The 22787-nt window shown below is 36.7% G+C and overlaps 1 protein-coding gene across 1 annotated transcript in view; it reads left to right on the top strand.

Annotated features, from left to right (window-relative positions):
• Positions 1-22787, top strand: part of LOC593243 (peroxidasin homolog) — a gene marked incomplete at its 5' end in the record, with an annotated part of 37322 nt that overhangs the window by 4021 nt on the left and 10514 nt on the right. Inside the window, 7 exons of the mRNA XM_030983743.1 lie at positions 3255-3424; positions 5907-6024; positions 9909-10084; positions 17402-17671; positions 18384-18500; positions 19974-20132; positions 22149-22418. Of these exons, the coding sequence (XP_030839603.1) occupies positions 3255-3424; positions 5907-6024; positions 9909-10084; positions 17402-17671; positions 18384-18500; positions 19974-20132; positions 22149-22418 (1280 nt within the window). The remainder of the gene's footprint in view (positions 1-3254; positions 3425-5906; positions 6025-9908; positions 10085-17401; positions 17672-18383; positions 18501-19973; positions 20133-22148; positions 22419-22787) is intronic.

Below are 22787 nucleotides of genomic sequence, written 5' to 3'. Positions count from 1 at the left end.
GGGGGTTTAACCCCCCCTTTGGGCGCCCCCCCCCCCCCCAAAAAAAAGGGGGGAAAAAGAAGAAAAAAAAGAAAAAAAGAAAGAAAAAAGAACGCACGCTGGAGAGAAACCCTTTCAAGTGCAAATATTGTGAGAAGATATTCAACTCATCTGGTAACTTAACCAAACACATGATAACTCTGGATATAACTGTGTAGTTAACTGTTACTTTATTTAAAAAGACGTTATCATGCACTGCTTTTTATGGTCTCCATTGTGTTAATAGATGCCAGGAAAACATCACTTACGGGGTTCAAATAAACACCCCCAAAAAAATCGGATCGCCGCTTCGCGGCTCGTGGACGATGCTCCGCATCGTCATTATTTTGGTCAACCCCCGCTTAGCAAAAAGCTAGATCCGCCCCTGAGTCATCCCCCCCAGGTGTACGAACCTGTCTACGCCACTGGCCTATAGTGTGCATTGTTAACATGATTGAACAACCAAACAGAGTGAAAACTACCCCTGAACATTGTCCTTTACAATTGAGTTGATGTATACAGACTTAGCAGTTAGACATTAACAAGAGCAGTGATCTAAAACTCTGGAGGAGAGATTGATTTAGCTTTAGAAAGCTCAAAAAGAGCATTCTAAAAATATAAATGAATAACAAAGATTGCATCCCAAGAAATTTCACCTTTTCTAAAACTCAAAGAGTTCCAGTGAATCAAAAATGTATATTAAATTTTGCATGAGATTGAGAGTCATGTATATACACCAGAAGGTACAGAATATTAATGAAAGACAAATTTATTTCAGTCCAAATGTGCACAAATATTCATATGACTGACATTTTAAGCAGACCAATATTTTGTCAGAGTCAGATTATTTATTCTTTCAGTGTGTCTAGCAAGAAATATGCTCCATAGCAGAGATTTGAAATATGACATCCTTAAGGCTAAAAGGTCACTAAACTTTTGAGATTGGGTAAATAGTAGCGGACATATCCAGGCTCCCAGACGGCCTGTTCAGGCTGTAACAAATTCATGCGAGACTTGTATAAAGAAACGTTATAGAGCAGAAGAGAGAAAAGACTAGAAAAACAATATACCGGTAGTATATAAAAGAAACATAATAGCAAAAAGAGAGTACAAACTCGAAAAAACAAGATATTAAAGAAACATATAAAGAAAACTATTTTGAGGAGGACAGTTGACACGACAGCTGCTTTATGGCTAATTATTAGTGTAAGCTCATAGTTAGCCCCCTCCCTCCCTCTCCTCTCCCCCTCTCCCCTTATACATTGTCTGTGTATTAACGTTCAGCCTACATTGACCATTGCGATACAGAAAGTTTGTTCAAACTGATGCCCACATTAAACAGGCGTTTTGCTGTACATTGTTTTGGTGTATGACGTTTCTTTGTATAACATTCAGACTACTAGAATAGATCGTATAGCTGAATGCAGGGTAACTGTCTGTCCTTCGTCTATATCCATAGTAAATATTTGACATTTGGAGAACTTTATGAGGTTTCATTTTTATGGGGGGGGGGGATGAGGTTGGTTGAGAGTCCTATGTTTACAGAAATATTAGAATGTGTCTGTCTGTAGCTGTAAGATATCTCTTGGAAAACACTTATGGCAGAAATAACAGCGTCCTGGAGGAAAATATTTGAATAAAAGCAAGTAATGATTGATGGAACAAAAAAGGCCAGCATGATATTGTGGAGATTGTCGTTGGTCTGTGTAAAAAAGACCTTTTTGTAAAATGTCAGTTGTAAAAATTATTGATGTTTGTGGCAAATTTCAAATCATATTTTTAGTAAAAACTGTTGCCAAATGTATTTCCTTTTTCAAATACCCAAATAATTCATGTAATCTTTTTTGCTTTCAAAATTTAGATAGAATCTCCCCAACATTTTTTAGAATATATTTATGGCAATTTGATTTCAATACCTTTAAATTGTTAATGACAAGTATCTAAACCAAACCTGACACTTTGACTGGGGTTAAAATCAATTCATTTATTCTGGGTGTGGTGCACAAGGAAAGTGTCTTTCATAGTGATGTGAATAGAGGGAGCATTTTTATCAAGATAATATGCTGCATGGGATTTTATTCAACTCTTTGCAGATGGACTTGTGGTTTGGGCATGTACGTGACTTCTTCAGAAACCTTGTTTTTTAAGTTTTACTTACTGTAATGTGATTTCTTGTATTCCTATTTCTTTTTATGGTTGGTTCAATTTTTGATTTTCATGTATGCTGCGTGTCTTTAATTGAAAAAACTTTTTTCATATCTTGATCTTCTTTTTTATGTAGATGTTTGCCTTTTGATTAATCTGTCTTTCTATCAATCAATCAATCATTCTATCCATCTAGATAATTTATATCTATCTACCAATCTATGTATGTATCTAGTCTAGCTAAATCATTTATCTATCAAATCTACCAATCTATGTACATATACATATGTTGAATCTCTCTCTCTCTCTCTCTCTCTCTCTCTCTATCTATCTCTTTGTCAGTCCATTCATCAGTCTTTCTCAGTGTTTATATGTGCTTTTCAATTGAAGAAAACAAATATCCAGGCTACTATTATAGTAGCTTTAAAACCAGCATTATACCTTTGTTTAATATGGCTATCAAGTCCCCCCCCCCCACCCCCCCCCCCAAAAAAAAAAAAAAAAAAAACACACCCCTGTCTGTATCCCTGCTTGTAATGTTGGTTAATAATACAGATGCTACTATACCTTATTTTGTGAACATTTAACACAAACATATGACAAATATATATGTAGTCCTAGTGTGTAGCTAGTGTCTTTGAAGAAAAGATTTCTTTAAGTTTTGAGCATGATCAGATAGAGTTTTTAATGTTTCAGTCGATTGATGCACCTGCATGTATTGGCACCAAGTACATTAATCACTTCCCAATGATTGAATAAATAAAGCATTGTGTCACGCACTACCTTATACCTTACAGCCTGTTTCCAGTGCCATCACACACCGCTGCCAATAACTTCTATTTGATTTGTGATAACATGATTGTCCAACCACACGGCATCAATCATCATAATAATAATATTCCGCTTTTGTATAGTGCTTAAAGGCAACGTTTAACAATGTTGCTCTCAGCAGACAACATTTTTGAGCTCAGTGGGTATATACCCCACAAGGTTTGTCATTCTAGGAAAGCAAAGTTTAAAAAAACAAAAAAAGAGGAACTGTCTCTCTTTATTTTCTGATTCACTGTGTTTGCATTTTTGTCTTTCTTCAGGCGACTAGATTCCAACCAGCTTATATGCAACTGTGGATTACTGTCCCTCATTCAGATGTTATCACATGCGAGTCGTCATAGAAACACGCAGGCTGCCGCAACTTGCCACTTCCCAGAGAACCTGCGAGGGCGCAATTTGGTCGACTTGACCCCCGAGGAGCTCAACTGTCGTAAGTATCACTTTTCATACAAAGCTCTCTTCGTCATTACGCCTATCAGTGGCATGAAGTTGGTTTAGGTCAGTCACATCGACTTAACACGGTCCTGCGACAATTGCTCCTCGTCAATTTCCTACACTTACTGAACTCCTATATAAAGTCCGGTCCTGAACCCATTGTTATACCTAGTCCTAACCCAAATCCTAAACCTGAAACGTTACCATCGCTATTCAAACCATGTGCCTTTGACAAAATAAAGCCTGGAGCAATAGTCGCCAGAGTAAGGGATTGGGCTGTGCAGTGTTACTGAGATATTGAAATATTGTATCTCAAAAACCTACGTAGAATGCCAGGATCAAGTACTGAGAGATATTATTTTAGATGTATCAGTGGAGTGGCAACTTTTTTAAGAAGTAAACAAACTAGGAATTTTGGCCTAGCAAAATTTAATCGTCTCTAGGTATTTGTAGAAATTTAGGCCAGGAAATGGGCTAGTGTTAACACTTTGCAGTGTGGATTACAGTTGATGTAGTTATTCTCCAAATTTTCAGCCATGTAAATTGCATTTCGAGACTCTGCCTAAATATCCTCTTTTTATTCACGATATTCGTATGGTATTACCACTGGTGGTACCAAGTGGGTTAAATCAGTTTAGAGATACCTGTTTGCATCGTGCCTATCATCATCAAACAGATGTCATAACTGCTCAAATCACACACAAAGAGATAAAAAGCCAAATGTTTGATTGTTCAAGCAAACTCAGTGTAACCTGATATGTTTACATTCAATTACACCAGGCAACCCCTCTAATAAGACCTAAAACCACGTAACAATGCCAAAATGATTGCTTGCCAAGAAAAATTCATGTCAAATTTGGGGTCTGAATAATACCTTTTTCTGCATTTTGAAATATTTTTATGCAATTATGTAGCAAAGTCCTGTTGGGAATCGTTTTGACATAATGTTGGTTGTCATTTGATCAGATGGAAATGGATGATATAAATATAATCAGATGGAAAGCCCTGGAGATGAGTATTCTTGGAAGAATCATTACATCCTTTTGAAAAGTTATTTATTTGTTTTAAAATAATCATATTATGCAGTTAGGATCCTCTTTCTCTCCTGTCGCTTTCCCAAGTTCAGAAATAATAATACCCATTGCCAAATACTGTTTTGTACATTGTGAGAGATATTAGTATATCTCACCTTTCTGCACTTATCCAGGTATAAGACAGTTGAGATGTGTGTCACTTAAAATACCGTTACCTATTTATTTATTTTAATTTTTTTAATTTTGTTGTTGTTGTTGTTTGTTTGGGGGGGGGGCAATTTGTGAGGTGTGCCTTTGGAAAAAACAACACTTATTTTCTTATTTAGAATCAGGTGCACAAAATGATGATGGCTTGGTTCAGTCTGAGCTCCATGATTGAAACTAAAAATAAGAAGGGTACCGTCTTGACAGGAAATGCGTTTGATGGGTATCTTTTAAAAGCCCAATTCATGTGTCGAAAACTTGCCCGAGAATCGCACCGTTTGACATTTTGATTTGACATCACTCTACGGCTTCTGGGGTTCCACCTTGATCTACTTTTAGTCCTTCAACAAACTCCAACTGTTCTCCCTCTTCATTTAGGTCTCTCATAAACTTGTGATGATATTTATATTAGGTTCACATGACAGTCGCACAACGTTTTAGTTTGTGGTTTTAAACTTTGAAGTTTTAAACTTTGAAGTTATCTTGTAGATAGAGATAGTATGGATGCACTCTTGGTTTAATATGAAACTTTAAAGTTTACTCAAAATCTCAAACCACAAGTGATCTAAAGATTAGCGCAATAACTACAAGCATATGGGAGGTCCTAAGACTCCCCACCATCCTGCGCTTTTATTTTAAAACTTTTGAATACCCGTCGTTCCAGTCCTGTGTGGACCCTTGTCATACAAATAGTGGATTATTATTTATTACTTTGAGATTTTACAAACTTGTTAAAAACCTACAATGGCCCTGTATGAACAGAGCATATGTCCGTCAAGATGAGGAGATGGTTTACTATATACCTTGGGGTTTCTCTTGGGTCAATTCTTTGCCTGATTAATTCCATAATTGATGGGCATTTGTATATTTGTATATTTATTTGATGTCTAATGGAGCAGGATATGTGCCCTTGTTTGCTTTGTCTGATTTTAATTGTTATGTCTGTTTATCTTTATCCTTTTATTTTTATTTGTTTTCCTATGCTCCCTTGTCTCTCTTGTATTCTACCTTTTACGTTCTCTCCTTTCTTTTCTTTTCCTTTCTTTTGTGTTCCTTTGCTTTGGTATCATGCAAACTTGGATGTTAGCTGCCCTACTTTTCACCTGCATTTAGCATTTTTGCAATATACAATAATTGTGCTAATGAGAGCTGAAAGGGTGTTAAACTCATTTGCCTGTTTTGCAGATTTATTTTCATTGTAATGATCACTTTTTCTCTGTTTTCCTCCCTATCTTACAGAGCGACCTCATTTTGTTGTAGAGCCTCACAATGTAGATGCCACAGAAGGAAACAATGTGTACTTCAGCTGCAGAGCTATGGGTGACCCTGAACCTGAGATTGTATGGCTTCATGATAGGTAGGTCAAAGGTTAAAGGGCAAAGGTCACTGGGCAAAGGTCATAACAATGTCAGGATATTATTTTGAAACTGCCTCATGCAAAGATATATTTATTCTGAAATAAATGACCATCGTGTCACAGTGTGAAAAATTATTGCCAAGTTTCTCTTTGAAACAAGGTCAAAGTTCAATGTCCTTGGAAGAAGGTCAAATTCAAACTGTGTCTAAGATTGTTTGAGGCTCCTTAATCCTAAAATGACTTGAATTCCAGTTCAAGAATTCAATGCCAGAGAGATTTTTTCAGACAAATTGTCTCATGCAGTGATCCTGTTTGTATCCCCCAAGTTCATCATACTGCAAGTGGCCATCATGTTACATATATCAGGTGTGTGGACCACTTACGTGTGTGATTGAATTACTACTCTATGAGAGTTTAAAGGTCATTGAGGGAGGTCATATTGAAAGTATGTCACTCACAGTATGTTTGGAGGGCAGACGATCATGACATTGTTTGAATTCCGATCCAAAAATGTCCCTAGTTTTGTCCAAAAGAATGTGTGTTACTAAAAATAAAAGTAGATCAAAGGTTAGAAAATACACTTTTTCTCAAAACAAGTCTGTTAGTGCGTAAACAGACATTTAACTTTTAAATATTCTTTGACCCCACCATTAGAATAAGGTAAATATGGGTCAAAGATCACTAGTTGTGTTTAATACTAAAATACTGATCGTATGATAAACCCCTTACCCCATCCTCTCAATATAGGGGTAAATTTAAGTTGGCACAAAATGTTCAGACATTGATTTAAATAATAATAATATGCCTTCAGCTAAAGTAAATTTCCACAATCAACTTGCAAACAACATTTCTTTTGAACATCTATGATATACATTTGTCTGCCAAAATTCAAAGAGGAAAATAAAATATAAAAAGAGCGTCTTGGTGTCCGTTCATTGACCCTAATATTTCACTTGAGGCAATAGACCACGACGCCAAGTGTTGTTCCAAAACTCATATTTTTCCCCCAACGTATCTCATGCAGAAAATCTAGTTTAACTCTTGGCGTTGTCCTGGCAACGTAATTGAAACCTATGCCGTAAATTCAGAAATGGGAGCGTAAGCAAGGCAGGGTGTTGAAAAGTTGGGAAGCCAGTAATTCCAGACATATGTACACACCAAGACTTAAAGGAGGACTTTGTTGAATACGCTCAAAGGATTAGTTAGACCTGCATGCACATATAGTTAACGATTAAATTATTCATACCCTTAACAAGTTTTGGAATTTTTAAGTATGTGAAAAATTTATTTGTTCAGATTTATGTTTCTTAGAATGTGTCATGTGACAAATTAAAGCTTACATCTAAAAGTATTCAACAATGGCCCTAATAAATCCAGTCCTTTTATTTTTTAATTTAGAAAAAAATTCATCAAATTTACAAGGGGGTATGAATGATTAAGTTGTTATCTTTAAATAACAGTACATAACACATGTTTGTGCATAACTTTATGCAAAGTTAATGAAGAAAACTGGTCTGATTTAAGCTCCTAAATATCTGTGAAGAGAAAAAAAGAAGTGAGAATTATATTTAAGGTGCATGTTCTCCAAAATATGTTTCTATTCATGATTTTTATTAAAGAGATTTCCTGTGAATTGTTCTTGTCCAATAGGCTGTGATGCTCCTTGCATTACAATATGGCTGCTTCAGTGTTAGCATAGAAATCCACAACAAGTTTCCCATTGGCACTCCCAAAGAGTCTTGTTATTTATTTCTAAAAATGTCACCCCTCTCTTCCTCCATCTTATTCCTTCCGTACATCACATCATAAATATTATATTTTAATGGATTTTTAATAATTATTCATCCATCCGAAAGATATTTGATATAGCTCCTTTTCCTTGCGGTTACAAAGTGCTGCACACACACCTCCACAATATTTGGGCCTCTTATAAACAAAAGTTAGTCACTTCTCAGAGATCAGTCAAATATATGTAGGCTTGTAATAAAGTAATTTCTAGCAGAATAAATGTGACTTGAGTAATTTCTTGAAGTGCTCAACAGATGAGGCTGTCTGCACAGTAATAGATAGCTGGTTCCACAGTATTATGAATCTCATAAAGACAATCCATTGTAACTATTATGACAAACTCTCAAGGGAAATAAGCCAGCTAGGGCACATTGAGGAGACCCAGACCAGAAAGATGCTCTTTAAATCCGTGTTTCAGACTGCTTAGGAATCTGTCAGCTCACTGGAAGTTTGATAAAATCAAGTGCTCAACCAATATCTTTTGCACGTACACATAATTACCTTAGATTCTCTTTGAGCGGAAATCGATTGACATGAGTTTGCATGATTTCTCAACATGTAATTGCTGGATTATTACCCTCAATTCCTGCTCTATTTCCTTGCTGGCAGGATTTGCTGACCTCGATTTCTCTGGATTGTGATGATAAAAATAACTTAAAGCCCCTCTAAAGTGTTGGGAGCCCAAATTTGCCCAATTTATTTTGGAAAAAACTATCTTAAATTGTGCAATGATGTGAAAGGGGATGTCATTTAACACGCACTTCTCAAGGATTTTCAAAAGAAATGTGTCTTAAGACTAATATTGATGACAGAATACCATATTTTTTGGTTAATGTACTATGCAGAAAACCTCAATTATTTTATTCTTTCATAGATATTCATCTTCAAACACATTTATTCTGAAAATCCTTGCAGAAGTTTGTGCTAAATGACATCCTCTTTCACATCCATATTCGATTTAGGTCGATTTTGCCATCAGATATGTTGAGCTCCCAACACTTTAGAGGGGCTTTAATTTAAAGCTCACAAGCAGTGTTGGTGGCAAAAAAAAGTACAGGCAAAAGAATGAATGTTTCTCAAGTTCATGATCAGTTTACTCAAATCCTCCATCCTGTACAAAAAGAGGAAATCAGAATTTAATAGTTCAAATATTTGAGGCATTTGAGGCATTTGAGGCACAGATGGTTGAATGCCCATTGCTTAAACTAAACATGAAGACACATGTAGTTACAATCACCAGACTTTTCATTCCATCTAGCAGACATTAGAATGTCACATGAAGCTCATGTATCACGGACACTCCCCTTCCCCCTTCCTGTGATCACCCCTTGCTCCCCTACCAGCAGTTCCAACAGTCTTCCTGCCTTCTGTCTTCCAGTTTATCCCATTGTCTGCTTGTGTAAGGTTCAGATATGGGGTCGTACACGGCCATGCATTTCCGATGTATTTGCCGCCCCCTTTCACAGGTGTATGTTTTCTTAAATGTTGGTTGAAGCCCATCTGTACTAGTGTACAGGAGGGATTAGACCACCCTGCAAGGTCACTGGACAGGTGGTTATATCTCATCAACTCAGCTCTCAATTAACATAAGGAAAAGAGGATCATGGGGGACCAATGGTCACCAATTATGCTATATGTTGTGCTATTTGTTATATAGAGGGCGCAAGTAGTGCAGTGGGCCTTTAAAAGAGCTTATTGGTAAGCAAGAGGCACAGCAAGAATAAATGCTGATCTTTTTCACAATAAGAAGAAACATAAAAATATGATGGGTGATAAGGGAGTCAGGATACATGTGGGTGGGGAAGCATGGTTCAATTCAATATAATGTGGATCAAACAAGGTCTTTGGATGATATAGATAGGTAAAAACAAAGGAAATGAAATTGTGATTGTATAACTCTGTACATTTGTCAGCAAGGTTTAAAAAAAAAAAAAAAAAAAAAAAAGATTCAATTTTCAGGCCTAACTAAATGTCTGGGCCATATATATTTTAAAAAATTGCTTTGTATGCTACCAAAAAATAAATAATTTTTTTTTAAATAATTGTTAATAAATTTTCTTAAAATTAATTGTAATGTTCTTTTCCTTCTCCCACAGTAAAGAAATTCTACCAAACCGAGGGATTGACCACAAGTATAACATTCTCGATGACGGTACATTGATGATCCAGAATGCTAGCGGTGATGATGAAGGGCAGTATGAGTGCATGGCCAGGAATGCGCTAGGAGAGGTCAAGACCCAACCGGTCAGTCTACGCTACTTTGGAGCTCCAAGTAAGTATTGAACCCCAAACCTCATTCACGCTGCCAAACCGACTCCCCAAAAGCAATCTCGAATCGACCAATTTTTCCTCATTCAGTGTCATGTCATTTCTTGTTCAGACTTTGTTGATATGTAGAGTTGTGGTCTAGTGGATACGCTGTCGGACTGATGATCACAGGGTTTGCAGTTTGAGTCTCGCCACGGCACTAATGTCCTTTGGCAAGACATTAATCTAGATTTGCCACTCTCCACCCAGGTTTTAAGTAGGTACCAGACGGAAGAGATTCTTTGAATGCTGTGAGCACTGTTATCGGTAGCCTATCAGAGCTGGAATAATACTGGGGGGCCTTATGTGTTGGATATTATTATTATTATTATTATTATTATTATTATTATTATTATTATTATTATTATTATTATTATTATTATTATTATTATTATTATTATTATTTATTTGGCATTTCAAACATATAATACAAGGTACAATAGAATGGCACATAGTATACAATGTGCACTTTATAAATATCCAATATGAGGAGTCAAAACCACTTACCGGTACTCCTTGGGTTGGAATTAGGTTTCCACCATCACATCCTTATTGGATGCAAGACTGGTTTCATCCTCTAAGGGAGCAGTTAACCATCCCCAGCTCAACCGATGAATAGAAGACATCACAATTTTTAGCAGGGCCCCTCAAAAAGACTTTTTAATGAAAATCAGTTAACAGAAAACATGACATTATGTTTCATAGAAGCTACAGCTGGGAAATATAATCAGAAGTAAAGTATGCTATCATGTTACTGCTGTCTGTAGTTTCTAGAATGATAAAATGCTTTACATCGTCTGAGAGACATTATGAATTAACGTGACCTTTTTAGTCAATTGATTTTTAATAAAAGTTGCCTGGTTTTGATGAATGCCATCTCAAGTAGTTAGGAAGGAAGTATGGGTTTGCGTGTAAGACTTTATTATGGTTTGTAATCTGAGATGACAAAGCTCTAAATGATCTAGGTCACTGATTTGGGAATTATCTTGACATGGAAATGGATTTGAACATGAGATTATGAATCACATTGGTAGCAAGGTCCCACAGGACTTTGGGTATGTGGGACTAATAGGGCAAATCTGGTGATATCACATTGAAAATCTTGTTGTTCTCTGAATTCAATTTCCTACCAGTGTAGGTCATTATTTCTTCCTACTTATTTCCCCATCACTGCTCCTCTTCCAATCCTCTTCCTATTTCTTTCTCATTTATTTTTAGAGCCATTGTAATTATATAGCATGCTGGAAAACTCTTGGATATGTTTATGAAACTGGAAAAAATATACTTTTGGAAGCAATTAAATGGCCAAACTATAGGTGTTAATGGAAAAAAAAATAGATTGCCACTCCCTTTGTGCATTATAAATTCAATATCCTGACGACGGAAAGTTAACCTGTTTGAAACGTCGAGCCCCTCCTACCACCCACCCTACCACCCATCTACCACCCATCCTCTCCTACGGGTGCTATAGTCCTCTTTAGAACTGTATAAAGCTCAAGAAAGATTACCAACAGTCCTTTTCTGGACGACACACACTCAAGAAAGATAGATTACTAACTGTCCTTCTCAGGACTGCCCAATCCTCCCCCTAAATTAAATATAGGTCTCCTAACATAGTGCTCTTGGGTTCCAAAATTATTCACAATTAAGTGTGGACAAATGATAGCATGTTGAATAACTGAATAACGCAGTTTGGAGTCTATTCAAATGAAAACAAGATAAAACTGAGCTTTTCAGAGTTTCATGTCAAGTGCTCCCCTCTCTTTTCTTCACTTTAATGGAAGAATTTGTTTCATTCGAAACTCTTTACCGGTATCAATAATTCTTCATTACCTTCCATTTGAGAAGCCTGGAATCTGATATGCCAATAACATGCAGGTCAGACCTCAGGTATGTATCAGAGACAAGGGATAGAAGAAGTATTTAAATTGGTACATGGGCTATGTGACATTGTCATAACATCTCTATTAAATACGGAACAGATGTGGGCTGGGGAAACCAGGCAAAACATGAATGATATTTTGTCAGAATGGTCTCCTGTCTTTTGGCAGAGTCCCAGCTGTGCTTGGTATGTGAGTTCTTCTGAGAAGTGGTTGGTTACCACTCTCTGGTGATCCCCATTACATCCCTTAATCCCTGTGCTCCTGTTTGTCTCACTTCTTAGGATTAAGATATGTTACTCTTTCAGCTCTGATGCTGAGGGAAACATGGAGTCCTATTTCACTGTAGTTTGTAAGTTAAAGGGACTATGATGAAATCAAAGGAATTATAATGACAATATGTGTCACAAGTTTTCCAAAGTGTTGTTTGCACCAAGATCTTGTAATCAAGAAAAATCTTCTTTTTTCAGAAATGAAATGTATTAACGATTCCATGTACATGTATATCAAGCTTCTTGCAATTAGTTAGTGATATAGTTGATTGCCTAACACATTAATGAAGACTAAAGAGTGCATTTACAATTGCCAAAGGTACAGGGCCACGAGGGCGTTAACTCTGTTAAAGTATATGAGTCATGTACTCTTAGTAGATGAGTGAAACGTGATTGCAACTTTTCTAGCAGTGATTCTGCCTCTAGTAATACATGAGAAAAAATTTAAAAAAATATCTTTTTTTTTAATACCCTGCTCCATATAGTAGATCTAAAGCCCTTAGAAACTCAGTATATGGGGCAAGTTTTAATTAATTAGACTAGTGGGGCAGCAACCAAATACATTGAGACCTTTAACCCAGTTTAGGATGAGCCTGAAATTGGACTTGATATCGAGGCAGGGGGTGGGGCATGTTATCACCCCTGTTGACATTTTAGTTCAAGACACTATCCTTGCAGGCAAGCTTCCAACGATGTCTGGATGTGACAAATATCTCCATTAAGAAATGCACAGATTAAATAACTTAAAAAGCGTGATTATGAATGTTTCAATTATAATCATCCCTGTTGACATTTGATTTCAAGAAACTATCCTGTTAGGTAGCATATAAGAGTTTTGGATGTGTTAGTTGAGACCAGAACTTCAAAACCTTGATTACAAATGTTCCCAATTAATGATGTCAACATTTCCTTGTCCTGCGTAATGTTGTTTGATGAGCATTTACCTCAAACATTAGGGTTAGATGTCTCAATCAGACAAACAGAGAGCCAACCAGACCTTGCAAAGTTGGCTTTGACTAACGGATGTAAATTGATTAATTACTTAAGAAGACAGCTTCCGCTTTAAGGGCTTTCATATAACTCAGAAAGTACCTTAATTATTTCAATATTGTGTAAGAAGAATTCTTCTTCTTCTAGTAATCTTCAAAGGGCTATGCAGCCTATCATGAAGATGAACTAAAGTTTACAAGGGGTGTGAGGAAGATAATGAGGTTTAATGGGATAGGTGCATTAGATGCCTCAGGAGTAGTCCCTTGAAGTTCTTTAAACTGTCAGCTGTTTTATTCAGGAATAGAGCATTGGGAAAATGCAAACTGCAAGTTGAGGATTGAATTCTGAATGGTGATGAAAGCCTTCAAGGTTTGGAGTTTGGATAGAGTCGGGGGAAATTTCATAGGGGGAGAAAAGCAAACTAGCTCTAGAAATCTACAAAAGAGCTCTGGAAAGTTGAAGGAAAAAGAAGAACTATTTAAAACTGAGAGAAAGCTCTTGAAAACTGAAAGAGGGCTCTATTACTCCAGTTTGAAACAATGCAAGATATGGGAGTTGTTCATGGTACCTTAAGCTGAACATATTTGAAGGTAAATTCGGGCAATCGAAACTTGAGTGCAATTACTTCAAAGGATGTAAAATCTATCAGAGAAACAGATTGTGAAAAGTTTGAAAACACAATCAGAGACTGTTGAATGCAAAGTTTGTAGCATACTCAAGGTTGAGCTTTATCTACATTATTAGAAACTTTGTAAAGATACATAGATTAGATATAATGTAAAATAGTAAATATAAATAGCGTACATTACATTATTTCTTGAGATGTTATTTGACACAGGACATGCAGCAGACCAAAATATGTCTGCAAAGTTGCTTACATAATGAAGTTTGTCAAAAGTGTTTTTAGAACGATGTGATAAGTGATAACTAACCGGTTATTTCCTCTATTTACCTCTCAAAGGAGGCAGACTTGTAATTATCAGTTAAAAATCACAACATTGGTTGAGACTTGTTGGAGTTGCCAATCATGATACTCCCATCATTAGAAGTAATCTGTCTGGTTTCCTTTATTAATTTGTTTTTCTGTCAACTGAACACAAATAAGCATGTACCCAGGATCAATTAACTTTCAAGTGCGAGACGTACATGTATAATTGGGGATGGGAATTTTTTAATTGTATAGAGGTAATTCAGTTAGTCTCCGAGGTGATTCAATCTTGGTTATAGCTTTGTTTGTTAATGATGTTTTGCCTTTATTAAAAATAGTGTCTAAGACAGAAAGGCATTAGTTTACTATTGATAATGATTAAGTAAAAATTCAACTTAAGTAAAAATGGGGCAAAGATTGGTAACAAGTGAAGTTAAAGAGTTAAGGTTGTTCATTTTTGGTGAAAATCGAAGGGGGGGGGGGATCAGGCGGTCTTGTCAAATTTCATATTGTTTAGGGATAATTCAGCTAGTCTCTTACTCAATTTTATCTTTGTTATAGCTTGTTTGTTTTCAAGGTTTGCTCATGGATACTTAAAGATGTTTCAAACAATGTTTGTCCATTTTTGTTTGATGTTTGATTGCTACTGATATACATGTAATATCCTAGGGCTGCTAGATTATCAAACTGTGCGACCTTTTCACCCTTTCTTTCACTACATATTTTCATTAAAGGCTTTTGCACTGAAAAACTGCTATATTTGTATCATTTTTTGGTTCTATGATAATACATAATTTGTCTCACCAATATAGATTTTTTGTTTGTTTTTGAGTTTCATTAAAAAATCTATATCTACAGTACACTAGACTTATAAATGTAAATAAACATCAATGCCTTATATGCTTAAATGCTGGTATTTTTGTACGTTCTACTTGTATTTAAAGTTAGTAAATGTTGTGTAAGCGAGCTTTGGGTTCATGAGAAATAGAGCTTAGGCGAGACCACAGACCATAGTGAGGTGAGGTATGATGCACGTGAGTCTGATTAATAGCTACTCATCCTGGTGTCAGTATAGATTAATGATTGTGGTTTAGGGAGTGAAGGAACAGACATGGTGGAGAGATGGTTAAGTGATATTTCCAGGAAACATGGAATGGTCAGATTGTTGATTGATTCAGACATCAGTCAAGGTTTACACTAATCATAGTTTTAATTTCATTCCCATTTTTCTAGGGGGTGACCTGCTTTTTAATTTGATAGACCGGTTTATTAACATATTCAAATTTATGGATGTTTCTTCCTGGGACCTAGTGACAAGGTATTCCATTAAACTTATATTAATGAGTGAACTACAATACTTGGAATCTTATCTACACACTTTGACATTACTTGTCGCTATGTCAGGCAAGGCTTGGACAAGCTCTAAGTTGTCAAGAACAACCCCTCTTTATACATCATGCTTGTTAGTCAACTGGTCTTTTAACAAGTAATACAGATCAGAAGATATTTTGTTATGATCACATATAATTCCTCTGTGTTTTGTTTTGTAATTGATGCTAACCTAGCTATCATGTTCAGGTTTTATCCATATTTGATTTGATTTTGGGGGTTTTGTTTTGGAGGAGAAACAGGCACAAGGGTGTTCTTTTTCTTAAGATAAAAGTAGTCTGAAGATGGATGGAAAGGAAGTCTTTTTTATTATGATGTTATGGATTTACTCATTGTAATGATAGAATTTTTTTGTCAACTGAAATGCTAAAAAAATGGAAAAGAAAGGAAATTGTGCAAAGAATGTTGATAATGAAGTTAAGAATTAAGGTTATTCTTGTTTGGTTTGGTGAGGTGTGTGTGAGGGGGGGGGGATGAAGGGGGGCATCGGGGCAGACACCTCAAATATCAACTGGTGCATGTAAATCATGTAGAAGGTTCCTGTCTAGTCATCTAATGGTGATTAATACTGTCTCTTAATTCACTGAAGCTTGTTGTGTGGAAGCTCCTGTCAAGGTTATAACAGATTCCAGACTTTTGACGGGTTCAGTAGAAGGTTGAAATACACTGCTGTTAAAGAGAAAGTTGAGTTCTGGGAAGAGGTGGGAAATAAATTGTGAGCATTATCATTGTTATTATGCAAGTGTGGAAGAAAATCAGATAAAACATGCTCCCTGAAAAGCATGGCTCTTCAAATGCCTTCAAATTCTAAATATGGAATGTAACATCGTAAAAATCGGGGACGGATTTTTACGTCACATGTTTGTGTAGTCCCATATACATCTTTCTGTGTACAGTGTTTGTAACTTTACCAAGACTTGGCCAAATTTCTTATCATTTTGATGATTCCAGAACCTTGCAGTACACACAAATACTTATATGCTAGAAGATCAACCTTTTCTGATCGACTCCACACCGTTTCTTTCACAATGCAATCGCATGACCAGAACTCAACTTTATCTTTAACCTCTCCTCGTAGTATATGCATGGCTAGGTCTGCCTTGGAATACCGGTACAGAGGATGTGGAGGCAATTAGTGGAGTCCTGTTTACAACTTGTGCCGGAGAACAAAGGACATAAACATTGAGCTTCAGAGACATAGATCTATTAATCCCTTCCCTGCTGCTGGTGGCAAAACCATATTAAAGAATTTAATGTTTGGATTAGGAAGAATTATAAAATAATCTATACGTGCATATTTGCATAGTGAGGTTTAATTGTTTCTTTTGCAGGTTGTATAGTGTACCATCAAATTTGACTCCTCAGGGTGTATTTATAGTTATATATTTATAGTAACATAGAAAATAAAAACAAGAGGATTTGGAGAGTAGATGAGAGAAGGATGGCACAGGACAGAAAGTCAACATCTAGATATATGTATAATTTGTTTAGGTCTGTGAATGTATGATAGTTTTCATTATTTATAATGTGGTTTGTAAAACAGTAAAGTTTTATAGCATTCATAGGAAGATGTAGGAGAGTGGAAAATTAAATATCTTTGACTCCATACCATAAACCTTAACACATCTCTCTTCTTTTTGTCCCTCCCTTATCTCTCTCTCTCTCCTCATTTCTCCCTCATTTTTGTGTGTCTTAATCTTGCCCTCTTTCTCTTAAACTCTTACACTTCGATCACTTTCTTTTTCTTCCTCTCTCTCTCCGTCACTCCCCTCCCTCTCTCCCTCTTTCCTTCTCTCCCTCTTTCCCTTCCTTTCTCTCTCTAGGAGCACCAGTCTTCACGTTTGTCCCTGAGGATGTAGAGTTCCGTGAGAGTACCTCTGCCGTGATCCACTGCGCTGCCAATGGCTACCCCCTCCCTAGGATCTCCTGGACCAAGGAGGGGGCCAACGTGGTGGAGAACACAAGGTTTCGGATCCTGTCTACTGGGTCGCTTCACATCTCAAACACTCACTTCTCAGATGCGGGTGATTACCGGTGTGATGCGACCAACAGCCTGGATACGCTCTCAGCTACCGCTACACTCAGTGTCTTAGGTAAGAATATATAAAGGTAGTAGTGGTGGTTATTTTACCTGACTGCTAAGAAAGCATAAATGCTTGTTAGTAAGCAACCAGAGGACTGACAGCTTTAGGTCCTCTCCGAGAGACCTGGTGATGAGGAGTAATGCCTTACCGAAGGGCACTAGTGCATTGCCTTGGTTCGAACCCGGGTCACCGGATTACGAGAACACTGCTCTACCAACTGAGCTATCGCGCCTTCTCAAGTTGTGGTCCAGTGTATAAAAGTCTCCAGGCTTATATCCACGAGAACCACGCGGTTCGCAGCACCAATGTCTTTTGGCAAGACATTAATCTACATTTGCCACACTCCACCCATGTGAGGTAAATGGGTACCTGGTAGGGAATAATTATTCATGGTAGCTCGGCGAAAGCAGGGTAATACCTTAAATACCTTAATAGGATTGCATGAAGTAAGTGACTTAAAGCATTTCTTTTTGCATTTGGTAAAGTTCATAAAGAATATCGTGCATGTTTGATACCATTAAGCAAATAGTTGGTACATGAATACTTCTCAAACTTTTGACTATTTACTATTGTGTGGTTGACCATGTACCTATTTCCTGTAGCTGTTTCAAAAGTTATTTTTCAATGAGAAAATATTTGTGGGTACAATTTGAATGCCAAATCCTTGCTAATTCAACCAAAGTTATCGTCACTAACATGTTTGTTTTCTTTGTTGATTTAGTGCCTCCAACCTTTGAACTTGCACCACAGCCCCAGTCAGCTATAGAGGGTAGCACAGTAGAACTTCACTGCCGTCCGCAAGGTTATCCACTACCTGTCATTCAGTGGAGGAAAGATTGTAAGTGTTTGAATTCTTCCTTCTTGTTTTCAAAAGAACAGTAAACGACATTGTTAGTGTAGTAGGCTATCATATAGTCGGCTGAGAACTTGAAAAGTGTCAACATGAATTCAGATTCATTATAAATGTAAACTGTAATTAGTTCAAGCATTGATCATGCAGCAATTTTAATGTAGAGGCAAGAAGAATGATGCTTACAATAGTCTAGTTGATACAGAAAAAAATCTGAACAGTACCTGCACAGTCAAAACAAAAATAGGCGTACATGAAGTGGCAAAATCTGCAGAAAAAGATTTCCAAAAAGCTGTGCTTTAGAAGCTAAGTCATTTTAAAATGACTTAGCTTCTAAAGCACAATTTTAGAGGATCAGGTACTGCTTTTGCCCATGAAGCAGGCTTTATTCATCTGGACTTATTTATGTATTTCAAGCTAAATTCGGTATATCCTCTTCCTCTCTGCAGATTTTCTTTGTCTCCTTCTAAGATATCTTGGTGTGGTATGCCTTTAGGGAACAGCTTTCAATCAAGATTATGGCGCTATTAATATCAGGCTAGGAATAGAATCAACCTCACTTTAACATTTTCACTAGCCTCAAAATCCAGACATTCTGCATATTCTTGTTAAGCAAGTTAACCTCAAGGTTTGGTGTAATTTTTAAAGGGCCAAGCGTATCGAGGGGCAACCTGTATTTTTCCCCCTGGTGTATGGGTTTCTATTTCCTGCTGCAAGCGATATGTAATTAATGAAATTAAAATGTTTACTGTTCAGTGTCAAATATTGCCATGCTGCATGTACAGCTGTATGCATGGCCGAAACATTAATATGCAGAATATTGTAATTGATCAAAGATAGTCTCAAAAGTGTTAGAGATATTGATATGAAACTTAATAGGCTTATTCATTATAAGTCACTCCATTAACATAGTTTGAGAACTTTTCATTGCATCGTGATAGATCAGAGGGTAGGTTGAGAATCAATGACATCTTGAAAATAAGCTATTTTCGTAAAGTAACCAAGTCTTAAAGCCTAACTGCACTAGTTTGGCCAAGAGGGATTAGACCTCCCTGCATGGTCACTGACAGGTGGTTATCTCATCAAATCAGCTCTCAATTAACATAAGAAAAAGAGGGTCATGGAGGACTAAAGGGTACCGCTTAGGCATTGTTTGTTTGCGCAAGTAGCTACAAGTAGTGCAGTCCCACTTTAAGACTTACTGGGTGTCATTATAGGAAATAATTAAGGTTCAGGAAAAAACTATGAATGTAGAAATTAATAGAAAGGCATGGTGTCTATTAACTGAGTGATTATTTTTTTTACATTACCAGGGTAATGTATGACAAACCATTTCTGTGTATGGATGCACTGCAGATATTTGATTGACAGTTGATCTATTTTGGGGGGAGTTTAAGCGGAACTGTTTTGACTGATCTATTTCCTATATTTGACACCCGAATCTGTTTGTATCTCATGCAGCCACCTCTCTACCAGATGACAGGAAGTTCCTGATCCTAGCGTCAGGGACGTTGAGGATCATCCGTGTATCTCAAGAGGATGCTGGTAACTATGAATGTATAGCAGTCAACAAGGCGGGTCAGAGACAGAGTATGGCCCAGGTGGAGATCAGAGCTAGAGGTAGGTTCATTAATTAGCCTTCCAAGTGCATATTGAGAAGTTCATGTACTCTAATGAAAGGCTTTAAAGCATTTTCATGCTGCAAAATAGCAGAATTAAAGGGAAAGTCCACCCCCAAAATAAGCTTGTTTCGATAGAGGCAGAATAATAAGAAAATCAGGTGAGTGAAAGTTTGAGCAAATTCTGAATGAAAATAAGAAAGTTATGAATTATTGAAGTTGTGATCAATCAAATACAAATTGGCAACTCTGTGACTTATTATACGAGCTCTCCTTCATTTGCTTTGTGCATAATATTCCATAACATCATGTTTTCTTCGTTATTGATGACGGAATATATATTTGTTCCTTGCAGGGGGAGTATAGAAACATATTTGCAATTATTATATTTAGGGTGCATGTATGGTTGAAATTTTTCTTGAGGGAAAATGAAAATTTTAGATTTTTTTAGTACTGAGCAAATGGAAGTTGAGCTCGCATGATACGTCATAGAGTTGCCAATTTGTGTTTGATTGATCACAACTTCAAAAATCCTAACTTCCTTATTTTTAATTGGAATTTGCTCAAACTTTCACTGACTTGTTTCTCTCATTTTTCTACTCCTATTAAAACTAACTTAATTTCAGGGTGGACTTCCCCTTTAAGAAATCATGCATTGTTTAGAATTTGTAAATGTTTATGCTTCAAAACTGCTTTGTTAGTAGTGATTGTTTATATTTTATAGTTTAAGGTTCAAGATTGCACTTATGAATAAAAATTCCCAATTTAAACAAAGACTAAACACTCTGCGTGACCTTTAAAGGTACTATGTCCCATTTGCAGGCCCAAAAAATGAAAAGGTTAAATTCCAATGGCATTTGAATGATAATTCTAATTTAGAACTTCCCTTAAAAAAAGGGGGCTTGAAAATGTCTTTAAGTGGGAAAATAACGACTATTAGTTGTCAAATCAAGTTAGGAGCTATAGAGCCAGTAAGTATAGTCTGATTTTCAGACCATTGTACTGAATGGTCGTACGTTTTATGCTGCACAAAGATTCAATCAGTTTTATTTTGGCCATTACAAGAAGTGGCGTATTGGTAGACAAATGCTCATGTACCCTTTACAGCTCCTTTTATGTACGACAGAAATAACCGTCTGGTATGGGGCATTCTTTAATAAAACTGACATTTGTCGACATTCCCCATACAAGGTCTAGTGGAGCCAGACGTAGTCTCAGTGGAACAACCGACGATATAGAGAGACTGAAGCTTTTGGTCTAATCTTATGTATGTTATTACCAATTAAGAAAAAAAAAGCCAGTCAGTCACTCAATAGTGTCTGACAGTGAAGTCTGGCAAGTAAACAGGTTTCCTTGCATAATAGTCAGTCTATGCTCATGACAGACAGGCGACGAGATAAGATCATCGTGGAGGTGTGGGGATGAATTATGGATGGAAGAAAAGGGAAATTATGATTGAAGACCTACAATATAAATCAGATATGAGGAAGAAAGCCAAGAGTGTTTTCACTTTCCTGTATTCAAATGAGAAATGTTGTGAAATCTTTATAAAACGCATAGTACAGCACTTCATTTTCTTTGCTTGGATTTTCTACTCAAGGCATTGACAGGATATTGCATCAAGACATTTTAAATTGATATACTTCATTGACTTGTATTACTTGTTTTCCTAGGAATTTTCCAAATTTCTGATATAATGCAATTGGCCTGGTGATTCAAAGAAGAACTCACAAGAATCAAAAAGAGAATTTTTCGCAAATTTATGTAGTAATAAATATATTGATAAATGTGCATTAATTCATTTATTCATTTATTTTCCACTTCTCATAATTTACATACATTATCTGATTAATACAACAAAATAAAATGAGAAAATAGCATAACAATATTCAACAAATTTAGAGCACCTAGAATAAATACGTGAGACTGTGGTGGAGCCAACAGAGGCCATTGACCTATCAAAGGTCTTGTCTCAGCTGTTCTAACAGTCCATATCTCATGAATATTCATGTTTCAGTCCCACCCGTATTCAACCAATCACCAAGTGACTTGACGGTGGTTGCTGGGGCTACCATTCGCCTGCCCTGCTCCGCCTCCGGGGATCCCGAGCCACTCATCACTTGGACTAAAGATGGAGTCCAGATCACAGAGAGTGCAAAGTTCTCTATCAGCGAGGCGGGTCATCTGGCCATCCATGATGTCGGTGTGGACGATGACGGACGTTACGAGTGTGCGGCTAGAAACACTATTGGTTATGCTTCTACAGATATGGAGCTGACAGTTAATGGTAAGAAGGAAGAAGAGAGGGCTGATCACATTCACAATTACAATAAAATCAATCATTGTCGGCCAATTCACTCTAATGAGCCCAATGAACAACAATGTCCTCTGACTCAATAGTTTCAACGTCTGTATGCGTAGTATGCTCATGATCTCATGTTCAATGGCCAATAATAATTATACGTAATTTACTCTTATTGTATTTCATGGTGGAGGTTTAAATCATGGTTGAGACCTTGCTTTAAATCAAACCTCCTTTGTGAAATCGGGCCATAAATTTGTCTACATAGAACGATTTGATTGTCATCATTGCTATCGTCAAAAGGCTCAGTTTTTGTACTTCATAAATCACTATAGAGCCCTGAATAAGACAGAG

This window comes from Strongylocentrotus purpuratus, unplaced genomic scaffold (genome assembly GCF_000002235.5).
Source record: "Strongylocentrotus purpuratus isolate Spur 01 unplaced genomic scaffold, Spur_5.0 spur5_scaffold_13, whole genome shotgun sequence".
NCBI lineage: Eukaryota > Metazoa > Echinodermata > Echinoidea > Camarodonta > Strongylocentrotidae > Strongylocentrotus > Strongylocentrotus purpuratus.
The sequence above is the reverse complement of the archived record's forward strand: the minus strand, read 5'-3'. Positions and strand labels throughout refer to the sequence as shown.